The sequence below is a fragment of the Gymnodraco acuticeps genome, unplaced genomic scaffold (assembly GCF_902827175.1).
Source record: "Gymnodraco acuticeps unplaced genomic scaffold, fGymAcu1.1, whole genome shotgun sequence".
NCBI classification, from domain to species: domain Eukaryota; kingdom Metazoa; phylum Chordata; class Actinopteri; order Perciformes; family Bathydraconidae; genus Gymnodraco; species Gymnodraco acuticeps.
In genome coordinates, this window is record NW_022990034.1 from 589,659 (window position 1) to 609,264 (window position 19,606).

Sequence of the window (19,606 nt, forward strand, 5' to 3'; positions counted from 1 at the left end):
GTAGCATGTAGCATGTAGCTTCGCCGTATCAATGTCGCCTCAAACCCAAATAGTAATCGGTTAGGTGTTTATATGTTTTTATAACATTTTATGTTGTACGCTCCGCAGTCTTTGCTTTGTCTTTTATTTTAATTATCAGGCATTTGCTAACATGTTCAGACATACTGCAGTAATGGCGATCTGTGTGAAGGCTGTAAAGCCACGCCCTAGCCGATAACACAAGTATTTATTCTCCTATTTATTAGTATTTTGTATCCTCTAAAATCATATTGAGTAAGTTATAATAACAAACGTAATCTTCTGTAGGTAAGTGCCGTTTTTTGCAGCGTTATATGTAAAAGCTTTTGTGATTGTAGTCTCTAAGAACGATCAGATCTGTAAGCTAAGCTACGCTACGCTAATGAGACATGCCGTTTTTTGCAGCGTTATATGTAAAAGCTTTTGTGTGTTTACTTGTTTGCGCACATGAATATAAATGGGGGTGTGTGAGGATACAACACTGTGTGTATGTATGCGAGGGGACACACACACCACGAGTAAAACAGAACTAAAGCCCCGTTGGTCTGTTGTTGTTGACGAGGCCTTACCTAGCAACAGGCTAATTAGTGGCTAGCACTCATTACAGTCAGTCTACTGAGCTCAGCCCCTCTCCAACACATCATCTGTATTGAGTCAGAAACACAGCATGCACGTTACGGTTCAAAACTAACTCAGATTGGAAAAGGCTAAGCAAAGAGCTTTGCTAAATAGAGAGTTTTAAGCCCCATCTTTTGGGATTTCAGACTATATTTATCCAAATAGTATTTTCTCATCCTGAATACTAAATTGAGATGATTTTGTTCTAACTATGTTTTCTTCTTTACAGGCCAGCACCTCACATACTTACTAATTAGTGACAATTTGTACATCCTTTGCTATTATTTACATTTTTTTTTATCATGGCGGAAATGAAAGACTGTACCTGGCAGCCCTGCACTACAATGAAAACGCTGAGCGTGCACAAGCCACTACATCCACTGGAAACCCTCTATATAAACTGCAGTTCCCAAAGGCCAGGAAGGGAGAATGCAGAGCAAAACCAGTAAAGACTGACCCCGCATTCCATAAGTGTTTAAAATATTTATTATACAACTATTTACAAATATAAAATTAGAAAGAACTTTCAGTTTTTTACATGCATATACTAATCTAAACCACATTTTTTGTTGTGCTTTTTTTTAAACATTGCACAGGCTACGTGGCCAACTTGATGGACCTCATCTTCGACCAAGTCTTTGTGGACCCTGCACCATTATGAGCGACCTGACAGGGACGAGGTCATCGCCGGGTATGCTACACGGTTCAATTTGGCTGCTGTCTGAACCCAACATCGACATTTTGCGGATCAGGAAACTCCTGCCTCCTTGAGGACAACGCAGGCCGGAATCACCACTCTGATCCTGCGTCCAAGGAAGCCCCAGCACCAGCTCACAAAGCTTCTGTAGGCTAGATACCTGTGACGCCTGAAATCATTAAAAAAAATATTTAGTGTAATTTATACAAAATACAAGTACATTTCGGTTTTTTTTATGGGTTCAAAGAACCGTTGATTTTGACAATAAAGTTCCGAGTTGATATCAAATGTGTCGTGATTATTCATGTTTGGATGGGTAAAGAATATTCTGATTTCAAAAGCATAAGGTTGTGTGTGGACTTTTTTTGTCGTACACATGGGTGTGTTATGCCATTGCTGTGTATAAATATATATATATATAATAGTACATGTACAATGAAAGATTGCATAAAGCCATATACACCAGTATTTATTTCCATGAACAATATTAGCATTCGTTTTACAATTTCAGTCAAAAGAAACAAACCACTCACTGCTCTATTTGCCTCAACTGTAGTCCACCATGTTCAGCTCTGTAAATATTAAATGCATTCTGCAGGGAGAACACATTCAGGCACACAGGCTCCAATCCAGGATGGTCCACCATACAGGTTACAGAGTCCTCAAGTTCCTGAATCCGTCTTGACACCTAGTGTGATAAACATATTGAATGACATGTTAAAAATGCATTCTCTAAACAGACAACTTAGTGAAGCTATCAAAAATGTTACCTGTGGTATCTCCATGCAGCACACATTCTCCGTTCAGAAGGCATCATGCCGCAATTTGCACATGTACACCTGTAGAAAGAAGTCAATAACTGAGCTTTTAAAAACACATGAAACTACACACACTGCTGACAACTGAGGTGTTGTTGGAGTTATACTTTTTATCACTCTAAGTTATTGAACTTTCCAACGGTTGTTGCACGATGTTGGAAGAAAAGGGCTGTAAACTATTAATAAACGCAATGAGGCCATTGTATATATGCTGAAAATATGAATGTCTCCCTTTATAAATATATATATGTATCGCTGTTTTTGCGTTACAAGCTCTAAGTTATAAACTGTACACATAGCATTCTTGCTAATTAGCCAAAATATAAACGGAATAAGTAGCAATCATCGTAACAGAGTAAAATAAATAGGAACAACAGCTTGTCAACTAACCATTCAGAAACGTCCTGCTGCAACCGAGATCTTTGCACCTCCACCAAAACCTCCGCTGCTTCAGGGTCAATCTCTGGATCAAATTGATAATACGCTTGAACACATGCATTGCTTTGAGATGACATGTTTATTCCACACTCGTAATCACAGAAAGCATGGTAACGTGACTCTCGCCGGCGCATGCCCCGCTCTTCTGCAGGGGGGCGTGGTCAGCTGCTGCTCAGAATTGTCAAAGACAGGCTTGGAAAAGAGCGAAAATGAGCGAAACGAGGCATGGCTAAAAAATGATCTGTTTGGTATTTTGAAAAATAAAATGTATAAATATACCTTATATAGGTATGGTCATACACTATATCATTTAAATATAGCATGATAGGTCTCCTTTAAGCAAAATATGTCACATTATATAATGACTGTCACCGAGTCATCATTTTGAGAAAAAGGCTTTAAAAGTTTCCTCTTCTCTAATCTGATTGATTATTAGCGGAGCAAATGATCAAAGTAGTATGGAGGGAAGATATTTTCATTTGGATTACTGGTCTGGAGGAAGCTCGTGTGTGTGTGTGTGTGTGTGTGTGTGTGTGTGTGTGTGTGTGTGTGTGTGTGTGTGTGTGCACCTTTGTTAATTAAGAGGACTTTTGGTATGAATACACACCGACATTAGCCAGACATTTTTTATTAACAGGACAGGGTCGGTGTCCTGCTAATAAATACAAATTCTAAAAGCATAGAAGTGTTGCTATAGGTGTAGAAAGCTTAAATACCCCAAAAAAAAAAAAAAGACCTTTTTAACCACAAAAACCAGAAATTGTGTATTTTCTGTGTGTCAGAACAGCGCTCATACAGCTGGTTTTTGGTATTGCACCCGCTCATGAATATTCACACAGAAGGAGCTCTGATTGGCTGACTGCCGGATGGTCCTGACCAGAGCCCTAGAGAGATAAGAGTTACGACACTCCCATAGACCTCCGTTGTAAAAAATGGCGGCGCCTACTTCCGGGGTATGGACATCGAAATAGTTCAAAATATTGTCATTTGGGCGTTCGACCTCATTCACTTACATTACGGCGCGTCGATTAGTTCCAGAGGTAATTGCTGAAATATCGAACTCTTTTGAATTGTCAACTGTCTATATTGTATCAGAGGCCCTTTATGATGCTTATACTGGTCTTCATTTGTATATGCACAGCGTAATTATCTATATTTTATCTTGGTTGTTACAACCAATTTAGCTAGCATTGCCTGCTAGTTAGCTAGCGCGACTTCGTCAGCTTTGAAGGTAAGATTTCAGTAATGAATCGCTAGCAGCTTATATATCAATGATGCTGGGTAACTAACAAGCAGGATTTAGATTGATTATGTGTTTTTATTGTTATTTTGGTTTTTATCTGCTGAACCTGACCGTGTCAGCCATCCTTAGTCGGCTTTGTCTGTATGATATGACTTAACTGCTAGCACTAGTAGAAATGTGGTGGCGTTTGTGATAAATATTTCATTTAATATTTCATTGAATTTTGGGATATACTAACATTTCATTATGTGACATGTTGACTGTAGTTTTTTTTTTTGTTGGTACTGTTCCGTGTTAACTCATCTGTACTGTACAACTAGCCTAGCGCTACTTTTTAATGCTTGATGGCATGCTAGGATAGATTCCTTTGTATTGTAATATACACACTAGTTTAATGATTGTTCTTCAAAGGTATTATTCAGTCTTAAACAAATAATAGCCTACTGAATAGGCTACTCTACAGCAGTGAATGAAGGATGAGCCTTTTAGGCTCATCCTTCATTTCTTCATGCATCCAAAATGTTTATTTTTAACAAAATAAACACTTCAAAAAAAAAAAATTAGCACTTCTTTTTTTTTCACCCACAGTGACAGCGCGCAGAGCATATTGGAACTCTACAGGTGTTGGGACAGAGTTCCTCAGACGAATGGACGAAAATGTGTTTTCCAGGCAGTCTTGAGTGAAGCGGCTTGTGAGAACAAATTTGTGCCCTTGTCTCAACAGGTCATGCTGGACCTCCAGGATTGTTGTTGTGGCCATCACCAGTCCTATCTGGACTGGTTTCCAGCTGCCCTTGGGACCGATCTTCAGGCCCCGAAACAGATGGATGGAGTCCCGGAGGAAGCTGATGGCCTTATCATACTCCTCCATCTTGAAATGACTTAGGGCAGTAACAGTGTTGCGTGACGACATGAGGTCAAACTTTTTGGTGTCCAATGTTCAGTCACTGTATTGGTAAGCAACAATTTGTTTTGGCCAAAATGTGTTATTCACACTCCTGACTCCAGTTTGATGTGCTGCATTCTCCTCTGAGTGGTCCTGATTTCAGGCAGAGGTCATGGCTTGGAAGGTTTTATATTCTGTAGTGTCTCAACAGAACCTAATATGAATTGCTTTATTGTCTCGTCGCTGGATCACCTCCTCCTGGCAAAGTGGCCTCGTTATTGTTGACAAACCTGTTTTTGTTGCTGGTTCAACAGGAGCTTCTGTAAATAGTTTTGTAAATAGTTTGAATATTTATCATAGTAATCATTTTCAGTCTCCCACTCTCTCAATTTAATTTATCGTTTCTTTGCCCCACCATGTTTTGTTGTCCAAGGGCACTAATTTGGTCTTTGTTGAAGATTGTTTTACACTTTAGATTAATCAAAATTGTGTTTTTTGGCTGAATTAATCTTTTTCTGTTGAACCCTAACCCTCTTTGTTCTCCTTCTCATTCATTTGACTTTGTTTTGTTCTAACACACATCCCACATCACATCACTTTTTCCATACACTGTTCTTAATACTTGTTCACACATTTGTTCGTCCCTTTTACTTTGTTCTTCCTGTTGTTCTTGTTCAAACACATATATCAATTGTTCATCCACTGTTGTGGTAAAATGACATTCATAGTCTTAACATGATCATGCTACCCATGCTAACATGAACACAAACGTTTCCCTCCAAAAATGTAAAACGTATCTAAGTAATAGGCTACCAAGCTTTCCGTTGTCACCCTGCCTCTCCAAATGCAAAACTGTCAATAAAAAGTATGCAATAATGCAATTACAGCTGAAAAAGTACTTGGGTGTGTGTGTTTTTTTTATATATATATTTACCATTCAATAACGCAATCGCTGCTGTCTGTCTGTCCCATAGAAGAACATGACAGCGCAGCGCAACTATACTACGGACGTGACTGCCCTGGCAGTGACAGCAACATAGCCTGCTTGTGCTACCACACTTTCCCCTCAAAATATCGTTAAATAACGAAACTTATAAATAGTGCCAATCCATACAAAGTGTAACCACATCATGTAAATATGAAAGCAATCTTTAAAAAAATAACAGCGTTGGTTTAATCTATGACTATTTTCACCATGTTTGTGCTGTTTTTGCCATAGAGAAGCATTGCAACGGAAGTGCGTTTTGAACTATCCCGGCATACATAAACCACGTGACCGGCTGGCGGCGACATCAAAGAGTGTCGTAACTCTTATCTCTCTAGGGCTCTGGTCCTGACAATTCATGTTTCTGTGAAAAATGTTGTATGTGTAATAAGAATAATAATAACATAGTAATAATAATTTATATTATTATTATGGTATTAATATTATTATTATTATTATGTCTAATACTACCTACATTTCATTGCAGTTTAGAGATGTAATTATCAGGCTTTTGTTTAATACTATATTATATCATTATTATATCATTATGTCTAATATTTCTATAATTTCATTGCACCTCTTTTGTAGCTTTTATCTGATAATATACTTTAAGGTACTCAGTGTTTTAGGAGTCCATATCGGTCTTTGTCTCAAGACCACATTTTTGAGGTCTTGTCTTTGAATTGACTGCATTTTACCATTGTATTGTTTCGTTCTTAGACAAGGCTGAATTTATTCCAAGACTGCTCAAGATCTTAACTGCGGGGATATTACATAACTTCCATTGTCAAATGTAATTGTTTATTTGTTATTTATTGTTATTGGAGATAAAAATGCATGCCCAACATACAGTACACTATATCTTGTGCCCTTAGTAAAAATGTGGATTTTGTTTAGTCAAATTAGTCCAATATGAATAAATGCTCACAAAATGGTTCAGAAATGTAAAATCAGGATATACATATCTCTCTCCGCACACATATCTATCATTGCACACATAAATGTGTATTGTTTTATATAAATCTGAAAAATTCCACATTATCCACATTTTTTATCAACACATGAATATTTATTGCTTTTCATGTATAAAGTGCTCTGCATTTCATACAACAAAAAGGTGAGTTTGTGAATGCAGGTTGAATAGTTTATGTATAACACAAAATATATCTTTAATGAAAATTGCTAACACTTTAATTAAAATACTTGTGGATATCTATTACAAACATTCTTGTGTGGATAAAAAACATGTTTAGAAATAAACCACATTTGTGCAGATAGAGACATTTATATATAAATCCTAATTCAAAGCATGATTGAATAACTTGTGCACCTTTGTACATACAGTTTATGCTTTAATACTGTTATCCAGAGTGACGTGGTACATTGTTTACCACTATTTAAGTAGCATTTGCCGACGGCCGTGCTCCACCGGCGTTTCAGCTACCGTTTGCTAACTGGAGATACCACTGGAGAGGAATAATTCGCTGTCTGACTGTCACACAAGCAACGTCCCCTGATACATATTCTCCAATACATTCACATGTTTGTTAGCTTTAAATGTACACTGTTTGGTAATATAGAAATGAAAAGAGTTTCTGGACAGTGATAGCTTAGCCACCGCAGACGTCTCGCTGATCAATAACAAGCTGCTTTTGCTGTACCGGCGTATTTTCAATATAATCTAACTTGTGCTGTTCTGATATAACAACATGTTTAGCCTAAGTATTAATAACAGCTGATAATCAGACAAGCCTGTATAAAACAACAACAGAAGAACGGCTTGTGCCGCTGTTATGACGGTCACTGATAGTAACGGATAGTCAGCTAAAATGTGGTGGCAAATGTATGGGTACTGGTTAATGTTACGTAACATTACTACATATGTACATTAATATGTGGAGTTGTGTTATAATCACTGCGTTATCGGCTCTACTGCTTATGTAGCAACTGTATTGTTTTCTCCGTACTCGCTATATAGTTACATTACATTACATTGCATTTAGCTGACGCTTTTATCCAAAGCGACTTACAATAAGTGCATTCGACCAACAAGATACAAACTTGAAAAAAACAGAATCATATAAGTACATCAGGTTTCATAGAGCCAAAACATTTCAAGTGCAATATTCATCCACACGATTTCCACTGAGGCAGAGACTCTGCATGAAGATGCTGCCATGACATCTGAGTCCCACTATGATGACATTACACAGGTGAGTTAACCACAACTCAATGTTCGTAATAGTTACATGTTTATTTCCAGTTATAAACCATGAAGACTGGATTTGAATGCTGAGGTTCGATACACAGGTCCTGTGTATCACTCTACTGGACCGCTTTAGACACTAAGAGGACTGTGTGTCAATGCTGTTTTTCTTCTTAATGTTAAACTGAATGATCATACTCTTTAAATATTAAATACTATAATCAGTGTCTTTCTACCTGATTGTGTTGTTAACTCACAACAAGAGCCAGTAAAGCATTTGTGTACTACTCTGGATGTCTAGTGATTAAACTTGGTCCTTCTTCATCCACAAGATTTCTACTGAGGCAGAGACTCTGCATGAAGATGCTGCCATGACATCTGAGTCCCACTATGATGACATTCAACAGGTGAGTTAACCACAACTCAATAGCCGCGTTCACACCGGAGTACTTTTCCCCGTACTTTTCACGTTTAGTTCCGTTACTACCCCTTATGTCGCGTTCACACCAAAAAGAGTACTTCAAGCCGGGAACTTTTACCCCCATTTTTAGTGCCTGCTGAGAGATGGTACTTTCCTGGGGGAAAAAAGGGCCCCAGTTCTGATTGGCTGGGCGAATTGCAAACCCCGCCCGTAAAACTCTGAAATGTTTTCTAGAGCCGCCATTTTATTATCCTTTTATTAGCATTATTAGCATTAGCATTCGCCCAGCCCACAAATGCAGAGAGATTAACTTATGGCAACACAAAATAAAACATGGGAGCGGTGGAGATGAGGAGGTGTCGGCGTTCTGGCGATTTACTCGGAAGGCTTCAGTAGAAGCTGCTGGGAGTCCCAGCAGCTTCTACTGAAGCCTTCCCCAACTCCGGGGACTTCCGGCCAGGGACTTCGGGTGTCAGTATACGCCGTGAAGCTGTTTGCGGCCTGCCAGTAAACCCAAAGCAGAAGAAGACAAAGTGACGTCAGCGGCTCATTTGCGTAATCTTCCCTCAGGGAACTGATTCCGGTGTGAACGCGATCTGTACTAAGTGCCGGCACTAAGTACGGCAAAGTACTTGGTGTGAACGCGGCTAATGTTGGTATTAGTTACATATTTCTTTCCAGTTATAAACCATGAAGACTAGATTTGAATTGTGACGTTCGATACACAGGTCCTGTGTATCACTCTACTGGACTGCTTTAGACACTAAGAGGACTGTGTGTCAATGCTGTGTTTCTTCTTAATGTTAAACTGAATGATCATACTCTTTAGATATTAAATACTATAATCAGTGTCTTTCTACCTGATTGTGTTGTTAACTCAGAACAAGAGCTTAGTGCCCTGGGGTACTAAGTGCCGGAGCACTAAGTGCCGGCACTAAGTGCCGGCACTAAGTACGGCAAAGTACTTGGTGCCGGCACTAAGTACGGCAAAGTACTTGGTGTGAACACGGCTAATGTTGGTATTAGTTACATGTTTATTTCAAGTTATAAACCATGAAGACTGGATTTGAATGCTGAGGTTCGATACACAGGTCCTGTGCATCACTCTACTGGACAGCTTTAGACACTAAGAGGACTGTGTGTCAATGCTGTTTTTCTTCTTAATGTTGATTGATTGATTGATTGAAAAGTTTATTAACAGCTTGTATATTGGGTACAGTACAGTACAGCTCAAAACATACAATTGTTAAGGGGATGCAGACCAGAGAAAGACTTTCGTCTTGTTTACATCAGGGTCCCCCATTTCCAATTCATCATGTCATTTAAGACATATAAGACATACAGATGGCTTATTTACAATTTACATACAGGTGGTTTTTTACATACAGATTGCTTATTTACAATTTTCATTTTAGATTTCGTTCTAATACATCCTAACCGGACATTTAAGACATACCAAGTCTACAGATATACAGTTAGTAACAGAGTCTAAAATGCGAGTATATACATAGATGGGGGGGGGGGGGGAAGCTGTCCATTGAACGACAGGTTGAGATTTGTACCATTACCGGGGCCAGTTTTGCAATGCTCTCCCCCGAAGGTGCTCTTTAAGAGAGGTTTTGAAGGTAAGTATAGTTTTACTTTCCTTTACAGTTGTGGGAAGAGCGTTCCACCTTGATGTGGCATAATTGCGAAACGTGTATTCCCCCTTTTTTGTGCCAAATCTGGGTTTCACATGATTTGTGGAGCTCCCTCTGGTGTTATGATCATGGTATTCCTTGACCTTTGGGAAGAATTTTGACATGTACATGGGTACCATAGAGGTGTAGTGGATCTTGTAGACCAGGCCCATTGCAAGTAGCTGTACTCTGTCGTCTACTCTAAGCCATCCTAGGTTGTCAAAGTGGGCAGAGGTGAGGTGGGTTCTAGATGAAAGGTCAAGCAGTAGTCTGACCAGTTTATTTTGCGATGTTTGAAGTTTTATTTTTAGCGCCTTGGAGGTGCTATGGTACCATGATGTGCAAGCATAGTCATAGTACCCTTGAATGAGTGCTCCTGCCAGAGTTTTCAGGGTGTTTTTGTTTACCAGAGAGGAGATCCGGTATAGGAATCTAGTTCTTTGATTGACTTTTTTTATTACATTGGATGCCATTTTGTCACAGGAGAGGTTTGCCTCAAGAATAGATCCTAGGTATGTAATTTCCTTCTTACTTGTGACAATAATGTCGCCCACTGCAACTGAGAAGTCGTCGGATTTGCTGAGATTATGTTTCGAACCGAAGAGAATGGACTCTGTTTTACCCAGGTGTAATGATAATTTATTATCGGCGAGCCAGGTGCAGATTCTGCCGAGCTCGGAGCTGAGGGTTTTTTCAACCTGCAACCTGTTCCTGTCAGAGACCAGCAGGGCTGAGTCGTCCGCGAACAGGAACAAGTTGCAGTCACATGCTGATGACATGTCATTTACATAAATTAGGAACAGTAATGGACCTAATATGCTTCCTTGTGGAACACCACAGCTCACTGGGAGGGGGGGGGACAGAGTACCGTTTACCTCCACCATCTGTTCTCTCCCCTCCAGGTAGGATTGCATCCAGCTCACCGATAGTTTATCAAAACCAATTGCTTTTAGCTTGTCAATCAGAATGGGGTGATTGACAGTGTCGAAAGCCTTTTGTAGGTCCAGCATCACCATGCCGCAGTACTTGCCCTCGTCCACCTCTTGTTTGATGTGGTCGCTCAAATAAAGAAGGCATGTGTCAGTGGAGTGGGATGTTCTAAAGCCAGATTGAAATTCATAGATTAGTTTATTTTCCGCGAGGTACTTTTCGACCTGTTCATATACTATTTTTTCCATGACTTTCGAGATGGAGGTAAGTATAGAAACAGGGCGGTAGTTGCCTGGGTCCAATTTGCTGCCCTTTTTGTGCAGGGGGGTTACTCTTGCAATTTTGAAGTCTTTGGGTACTTTCCCCTGTTTTATGGAGAGGTTAATTATGTGAGCTATGACTGGTGAGATGGCGGTTGCTGTGTCTCTGAGGAATTTGGAGGGGATATTGTCATGGCCAGTGGCCTTGTTAGGTTGGAGGGCGCTCAGTTTAATGAGTACCTCTGCTGTTGTTACCCTTGCTAGACTGAAATCATCTTTGCGTACCCCTAGGTTTTTGTAGTAGGTCATGATGTGATCTACTCCAAAAAGCCCTGAGTGGGAGGGTAATTTATTTACAAGAGTTGTGGCTATGTTTGTGAAAAAAATGTTCAAGTACTTGGCCACATCCAGTTTGTCTGTGATGAGCCTGTTATCTGTCTTTATGTTTAAGTTAGAAAATCTCGTTTTGAGTTTTTTACTGCAGCCAAGCTGGTTATTGAGTAATTTCCAAAGTTCACGGGGTTTATTTTTGTTTTCCTCAGTTTTGACATTGATGAAATTCTTTTTGGCAGTTTTGATCATGGAGCTAACGTAATTTCTTAGTCTGTTTCTTTCAATTTTGAGTTCAGTCACGTGGGCCTGGAGTTCACTGCTCGTGCTTTTGGAAAGCATTGACTGACTTTTATGAAACTCAGAGCATTTTTTGTCTCTGGTTTTCATGGCGGTCAGTATGCCGGAGTGCATCCACGGCTCAGCGCGATTTTTTACCCTGGTTGTTCTTAGGGGGGCCAAATCATTGAGTATTACAGAGAATTTGTTTTTGAAACCAAGCCATGTTTCTTCAACTTGTGTACCACTGAGCTCATCTGACCAGTCCAGGCTCTCCAGTTCTAGGTTAAAGGCCTCGCTAGAGTAGTTTTTGAGGTCTCTAGATATGACTGTTTTGTGACAGCCGGCCCTTTGTTTTAGCTTTTTGCGGGTACAGAATATCATATAATGATCACTTAACCCGCATGCTATAACCCCTTTACTGGAGATCCTGGACTTGTCAGAGGTCAGAATGAGATCAATGGTAGTTTGTGTTGTTTCACATACCCGGGTGGGTTGGGTGATTAGCTGGCTGAAGCCGTGCAGATCACAAATCCTACTGAAGGACTTGAAGACGGACGTGTCTTTACGTTGCATATCCGTGTTCCAGTCTCCAATAATAATTGTCTCTACATCCCCCACATCAGCCAAACACCCATCTAATGTATCATAAAAGTCACTCTGTTCCGGTGGTCTATAGATTGTCCCGACTATTACAGATTTAGCATTGTCAAAAAGAATTTCAACCCACACAGATTCAATATTTTCATGATGCAGGTCAGTACGGTTTTTGAAATTGGTGTCTTTATGTATGTACATGCAGACACCACCTCCATTCACGTTCCTGTCCCTTCTCACTACAAGATAATCTTCAATTTCAATCTCTGAATCTGTAATGGAATTGTCCAATTTGGTCTCAGAAAAGCATAATATGCTTGCCTTACCGTTCATGAATAGCTGCCTGAGTTCAGCCAGTTTGTGTCTCAGGCTGTTAGTGTTCAGATGAAAAATATGTAGTCCATTTTTGTTGCTTAAATGCACAATGTCGTCAGCTTGCAGATATTTGTCTTTGTCCGTTACAGCAACCGGCTTGTCGTGGTGGCGGTGTGTGGTGGTGGTGGTGGGGGTGGGGGGTGGGGGGAGGGTGGCTCCTTTGTAGCTTTAGCCGTTGATATGCTAGCAGGGTGGCTAACAACATGGCTAACAACATGGCGGATATTTGTTCCCTCGGATCTCGGTTCTCTTCCTCTCGTCACTGCCTCATGCGTGTCTGTCTGCCGAGGCGTCCCCGGGGGAATCTCAAAGTCTCCGTTTATTCCTTGGTCTCCGCTGTCTCCACGGTCTCTGTTGTCGTCGCGTAGTTGTTGTTGCAGCGGAAGAGATGCTAGTTCTGATGCTAATTGTGATGCTAGCTGCTCGAGCCTGCAGGACTGGCTTCTTGTCTGCACCGGGCCCGGATTCAGATGGATGTCTCCCGCTAACAATAAGACCAAGACGATCATACTTCTTCGGTCTAGTTTGCCTGACGGGGGTAAGTACTTTCGCGTCGGGTTTGCAGTTAATAATGCATGAATGCTAGCACTTCCAAAAGCGAGGTGTTTCCTTTCCCAGCCGTTGAGAAGGTAAAAGTCATTGTGGTTCATTGTATCCCCGCTTTCATTACTCTCCTTCTCTAAGTGATGTTGCCTCATTGGTGAGTTGAGGTAGGAGTCCATAATCCATATTGTCAGGAGGATGAAATATGTAAAAAATCGTGAGGAATAACCGCCAAAGCGGGAGCTCTCGAAAATGCGACCACTCATAGTGAAACCGGATGTTGAGCCTGAAACCGGATGTTGAGCTGAATGATCATACTCATACTCTTTAGATATTAAACACTATAATCAGTGTCTTTATACCTGATTGTGTTGTTAACTCAGAACAAGAGCCAGTAAAGCATTTGTATACTACTCTGGATGTCTAGTGATTACACTTGGTCCTTCTTCATCCACAAGATTTCCACTGAGGCAGAGACTCTGCATGAAGATGCTGCCATGACATCTGAGTCCCACTATGATGACATTCAACAGGTGAGTTAACCACAACTCAATAGCTGCGTTCACACCGGACTACTTTTCCCCGTACTTTTCACATTTAGTTCCGTTACTACTGCTTATGTCGCGTTCACACCAAAAAGAGTACTTCAAGCCGGGAACTTTTACCCCCATTTTTAGTGCCTGCTGAGAGATGGTACTTTCCTGGGGGAAAAAAGTGCCCCAGTTCTGATTGGCTGGGCGAATTGCAAACCCCGCCCCGTAAAACTCTGAAATGTTTTGTAGAGCCACCATTTTATTATCCTTGCATTAGCATTATCAGCATTAGCATTCGCCCAGCGCACAAATGCAGAGAGATTCATTTATGGAAACACAAAATAAAACATGGGAGCGGTGGAGATGAGGAGTTGTCGGTGTTCTGGCGATTTACTCGGAACGCTTCAGTAGAAGCTGCTGGGAGTCCCAGCAGCTTCTACTGAAGCCTTCCCCAACTCCAGGGACTTCCGGCCGGGGACTTCGGGTGGCAGTATACACCGTGAGGCTGTTTGCGGCCTGCCAGTAAACCCAAGGCAGAAGAAGACGAAGTGACGTCAGCGGCTCATTTGCGTAATCTTCCCTCAGGGAAAATATTCCGGTGTGAACGCGATCTGTACTAAGTGCCCTGGGGTACTAAGTGCCGGGGCACTAAGTGCCGGCACTATGTACGGCAAAGTACTTGGTGTGAACACGGCTAATGTTGGTAATAGTTACATGTTTATTTCAAGTTATAAACCATGAAGACTGGATTTGAATGCTGAGGTTCGATACACAGGTCCTGTGCATCACTCTACTGGACTGCTTTAGACACTAAGAGGACTGTGTGTCAATGCTGTTTTTCTTCTTAATGTTAAACTGAATGATCATACTCTTTAAATATTAAATGCTATAATCAGTGTCTTTCTACCTGATTGTGTAGTTAACTCAGAATAAGAGCCAGTAAAGCATTTGTATACTACTCTGGATGTCTAGTGATTAAACTTGGTCCTTCTTCATCCACAAGATGTCCTCTTTTTCTGTTTGTAGAGTCTCTTGAAAATGCTGTGGAGAGGAATCCCAGGAGGATGCAAAAACAGAAGTGGTCTCCAAAAGAGGTGGCAGCAGTTTTGAGACACTTTAATGCACACCAAGGGGAAAGTGGCCACGATGATAGACTGCAGACAGTGCAAAGCTGCAGAGCATCCTATTCTGGCTGGTCGCTCTTTGCAAAAATATTAGAAACTTCGTCAGGAGCCAAGGCACGACTCAGAAGAAAAAAGCACTGCTACACAAATGATGATGAAATTGAATCGAACATGCAATGAGGACAGTTCACAGTTCAACTTCATTATTATGTTACATGTAGGAGCAATGTTTTATTATAAGGATAATTATGAGATTAAAGCTGTTATGTTAGGAGAATAAAGATGAAATCATTCCGGGGGCTGAGGGGTCGTTGCAGCAGATAGTTATATTGAAGGATAGGAACTTCACGGATCAAACACTCATAAACAAAACGTTGCTAAAACAGAAACTAACTACCGTAAGAATGTAAACAACTATCCACAATCCAATTTCATCAAAACAACTTCACACCCGCCGCCCTCTGAGCTGGACACATCACACAGGTGTCTGTCTGCAGCTGGAGGAGAGAGGAGGAGTCAGGGACCGTCTACGAAGTGCAACACTGAATAAAGATATACTCAATAACTCCTCTGTTATAAAGCTACAAACATCACATTTTAAATCACACAATAATATACTGTTGCTTAAACTACACATGCAACTTTGCAAAAATAGGTGGTGTTAGTAGTTTATTTGCAGTATTTTTTTCAGTGTTGCACTTTGTAGATGGTCCATGACCCCTCCTCTCTCCTCCGGCTGCAGACAGACACCTGTGTTATGTGTCCAGCTCAGAGGGCGGCGGGTGTGAGGTTGTTTTGATTAAATTGGATTGTGGATAGTTGTTTACCTTATTACGGTAGTTAGTTTGTGTTTTAGCAACGTTTGTTTATGAGTTATTGATCCGTTCCAGTTCCAATCTGTCAATATAACTTTCTTGAAGATCTGCTGCAACGACCCCTCAGCCCCCGGGATAATTTCATCTTTATTCTCCGAACATAGCGACTTTAATCTCGTAATTATGACTTTATTCTTCTATCTTTTCTTTTGTGTGGCCCTAATCCTCTGTCGTACCAAGGTAATGCTGGAAGGAGAGTTATATGTTTAAAATAATAAAGATTTAGTCTTAGCTCAATTTTCATGTGAGAAAATGTTATGTGAAAATAACCATTAAACTTGGCTCATTGTTCACTGTGCAAGGTGCAATGTGTCCTTTTGTATCAGCTTTTGAAAGGTAATGCTCCAGTAGATGAGCAGTCTTGTAGGGCAAATAGCATTTTGTATTAGTGATAAACCAGTTCGGTCACTTTGCTATAAAATGGTTATCGGTTCTTTTCATATCGATGATGTAATTGCAATTAGCAGTGCTGCAAATATAAGCATTTACTTGCAAATGGATTTAATTCGTCTCGGAAGACCTGCTTGTAGTGTACCCCTCTGGAGAGTATTAGAATGTGGTTCTACATTTGCATGAAAACAACAGATTGCAAACAGGAGGCAAGCAATAACCAAACACATTAACATACTTTTAAGCTATATATCTATGGTGCACTATATTGTCTATTAAAATATTACATCAAAAATCAGGTATTCCTATGCTGTATACATTTTGTCCGTTTATAAAAGGTTTGTTCTTGTAATGCACAATCCAACACTTGTCTGTGTAAAGTTATGTTCCATTTAATCATGTTTGTCCCTTTAATACACTTCAGTGACATGTTTGTGTGTTGTATAGCTACTGTCCTCACAAATAACAATGTTGTCATGGGCGGGGCTTATGCAGCTCATTATCTGCTGTCCTCATAATTAAGCATGGTGTCAGGTTGTTGTATTTTGAGTTGTGCTATGTGTATTGGACATTTGAAGTGGGATTTGTGTTGTATGGCTCAAACTAGATTTTTTGATATTCAAAACATCTTTGTAAAGCTAGTGGAAAAGGGTGTCCTTCTAATGAAGGAAAAAACGTGTTTGGGTCAAAGTGTCCCTTTAGTTCACAAAAACCCGTATGTGTGTGTTTCCCGGGGAAAACTCTCAGGAGAAACACCGGCTGTTGTTATGCTTGCTGTGACGTCAAGTTACTCCGTTCTCCGCTTGTAATTATGCCGTTAAAAGCTTCAAAGCTGTATTTATCATCTGAATTTGCCGAAACAAGTTTAATATTCTGAAAGCCAAGACTTTGTTTATTTGAAATCAGATGAAAACAAACTGTAACGGACCCTGCGGTGTTATCTATGATTACTATGCCTTACATTCATAATGTCAGCGGAGGGAGGGGAAGCGGCGCTGTGGAAGAGCAGAGTGGTGAGTGAGAGGCGAGCTGTGTTCTTCCCTTTACAAGCTTCAAAAATGCCTGTAGCTAATGAGATTGAATATAACAATCAAAAATAACAAAATATACACAGATCAGATGGCGTTCTTTTTAGATGCGACTTTAGAGTAGAGGGAAATTATTGAAATGGGATGTGTTCCGCGGCATCCGCTGCTGCGAAAATGTGGGGCAGGGCCGTAAAGTGGGGGGGCCAATGGCCCCCTGGCCCCCCCGCTTCCGGCGCCCTTGGCAACTGGATGTTAGCTGTAAGCTCACCATCAACGGATACACCGATCCTTCATTTGGAGTGAGCTTGAGTGTTTTTCTTTTTTTCTCTTTCTCCACTTTTTCTGATCAATGTCCAAGCTGATTCATCGAGGGTTAGTGTAACGTGTAACCCTAACTTCAATCCTAACCCTTACCCTATGATACATGCCCAAATGTCATGTTAATTAAACCCTTTTCCATTTGCTTTGCAGCATTTTTGCGTTTAATTGTGGCGTTAGATCAACATTTCATGACGGGAAAACTGAATGTTGGGCTCTGTCTGAAAACAATTTAACTTTACCAAGCTGTATTTGTTGATTAGGGAACAATCTCCAGCCCTGGAAATGAATTTAGACCACTTTGTGTTGGTTTTGAAAAACACAATGGCATAGCCTGTGCTTAATTTGAAACCAAAAATATATGTACTTATGTTTGGGTTACTAAAGTTTTTGGACCACTTAATTGTCCTACTGATTTTATTATCACTTTTCGTCTTCCCTCAAATGTTACAAATGACAGCTCAAAAGTCTGCACAGTGACTTATGCATCATGAAATGCATGTGCATGTATTTATGTGTATACAAAACAACCCCATAAGCTCTCTGTAAAACACTGTACTATATCTGTCCAAAATCAAGATAGTATTACATACAATGTTGCAGAATCAGCCATCCACATCATGTACTGTACTTACCTAGCTCAGGCTGGGCGGTGTCACTGGCTTTGTTATTCATTGTGATGAAGTGCTCCACTGTAGAAAGGACAGCATTGATATCATCTTGTTGTGCAGGACCAAACTCGGACTCAGTGCATGGGATGTTGCTTTTCATGGTCTTTGATAGAGATTGGGCAATCCTTTTTATATCCTAAGGAAGAAAATATTGAGATACAAAGGTGTTTTCTATGTATTAAATGACATACAATACAATATATGGACGTAATTCACATGAATTTGAGACAAATTATTGACTCAATCACGCTTTTGTCATAAATGTTCATGTTTAAGGGTCAATATTTTGAATAGCTATACTTATCACATGAAACACATGAAGCACCTACCATAATGACAGTGTACAAAGTGACATTGACACTCATGTTGGTGTTACTTGGAGAGACAAACGTCTGCTCGGCATCTGGTTCTTCTGTTTTGCACTTGCAACAAGACGTTTCTCTGGGACGTGTGTTTCGGAAAATGCTTACAATAAGGATGTTAACAGGAAACATAATGAGGGAGCTTTGTACTCCGATCATGAACTGTTGCCATGTAAACTCAAAGAGACCTGAGGAGAATGAGAGCGAGAGTCAGAGATAAAGACATGTACTTGAAATTCGCATATATTTTCAAACATTTGTTTTCATCCACAAATATATAAAGATATATTTTGTTTTAAAAATGCAGTTTATTTGGCTACTTATGTACACAGGAGTACATTAAAATACCAGGTCAGGAAAAAGTCTTCAAAGCTCTGACTTGACTTTATTAAAAATGTGTTGTACCCATATCCATGGTCTGCTCAGAGGGATCTGTTGGGATGCCATAAAACATGACGCTGGTAAGCATGGTGCAGAGCAGCAGGGTGAAACAGCAGGAAACTCTCTGCACACAGGTGAAGTTGCTGCTCGGTGGTCGATTGATCACAGAGTACCAGAGGTGTCCGTCACTGAAATCCTTTGAAGTCTTCATAAAGAACAAGTTACTAAAAAATAAAGGGATAACGCTATGAAAAAAACAACCTAAAACCTTCCTTCACATTTTGGTTAAAATGTAGAAATATATACACTTATTAACCATCAAATGCTCACCTATTGCATATTAATACCTAAAGTATTGTAAGGCACCTAAAGGCATATTCTTCATGGACATACACCAAAGAAAACTACGCCATCAGCTAAGAGTTTTCCGCCAGTAACCTTCTCATTCCTGTTTATTGATAGTAAGTAAACAAGATGCTGTACATGAATTTAAATCTGAATGTGCTTTTCTCAATATGGGTATTATGATAATCATCATATTCTAATAATACGAAGGTAATAATAGGCTATTTAAGACTATAAGAAAAATATATGTTCACCA

General features: G+C 40.1%; 1 protein-coding gene across 1 annotated transcript in view; it reads right to left on the reverse strand.

Moving 5' to 3' along the window:
• LOC117545344 (polycystic kidney disease protein 1-like 2) overlaps positions 1-19,216 on the reverse strand; it is a 43,231-nt gene extending 24,015 nt beyond the window's left edge. The window contains exons 1-3 of the mRNA XM_034215077.1: positions 19,030-19,216; positions 18,592-18,812; positions 18,227-18,398 (exon numbers count right to left, since the gene is read on the reverse strand). Coding sequence (XP_034070968.1) covers positions 18,227-18,398; positions 18,592-18,812; positions 19,030-19,216 — 580 coding nt within the window. The remainder of the gene's footprint in view (positions 1-18,226; positions 18,399-18,591; positions 18,813-19,029) is intronic.
• Between the last annotated feature and the right edge of the window lie 390 nt (positions 19,217-19,606).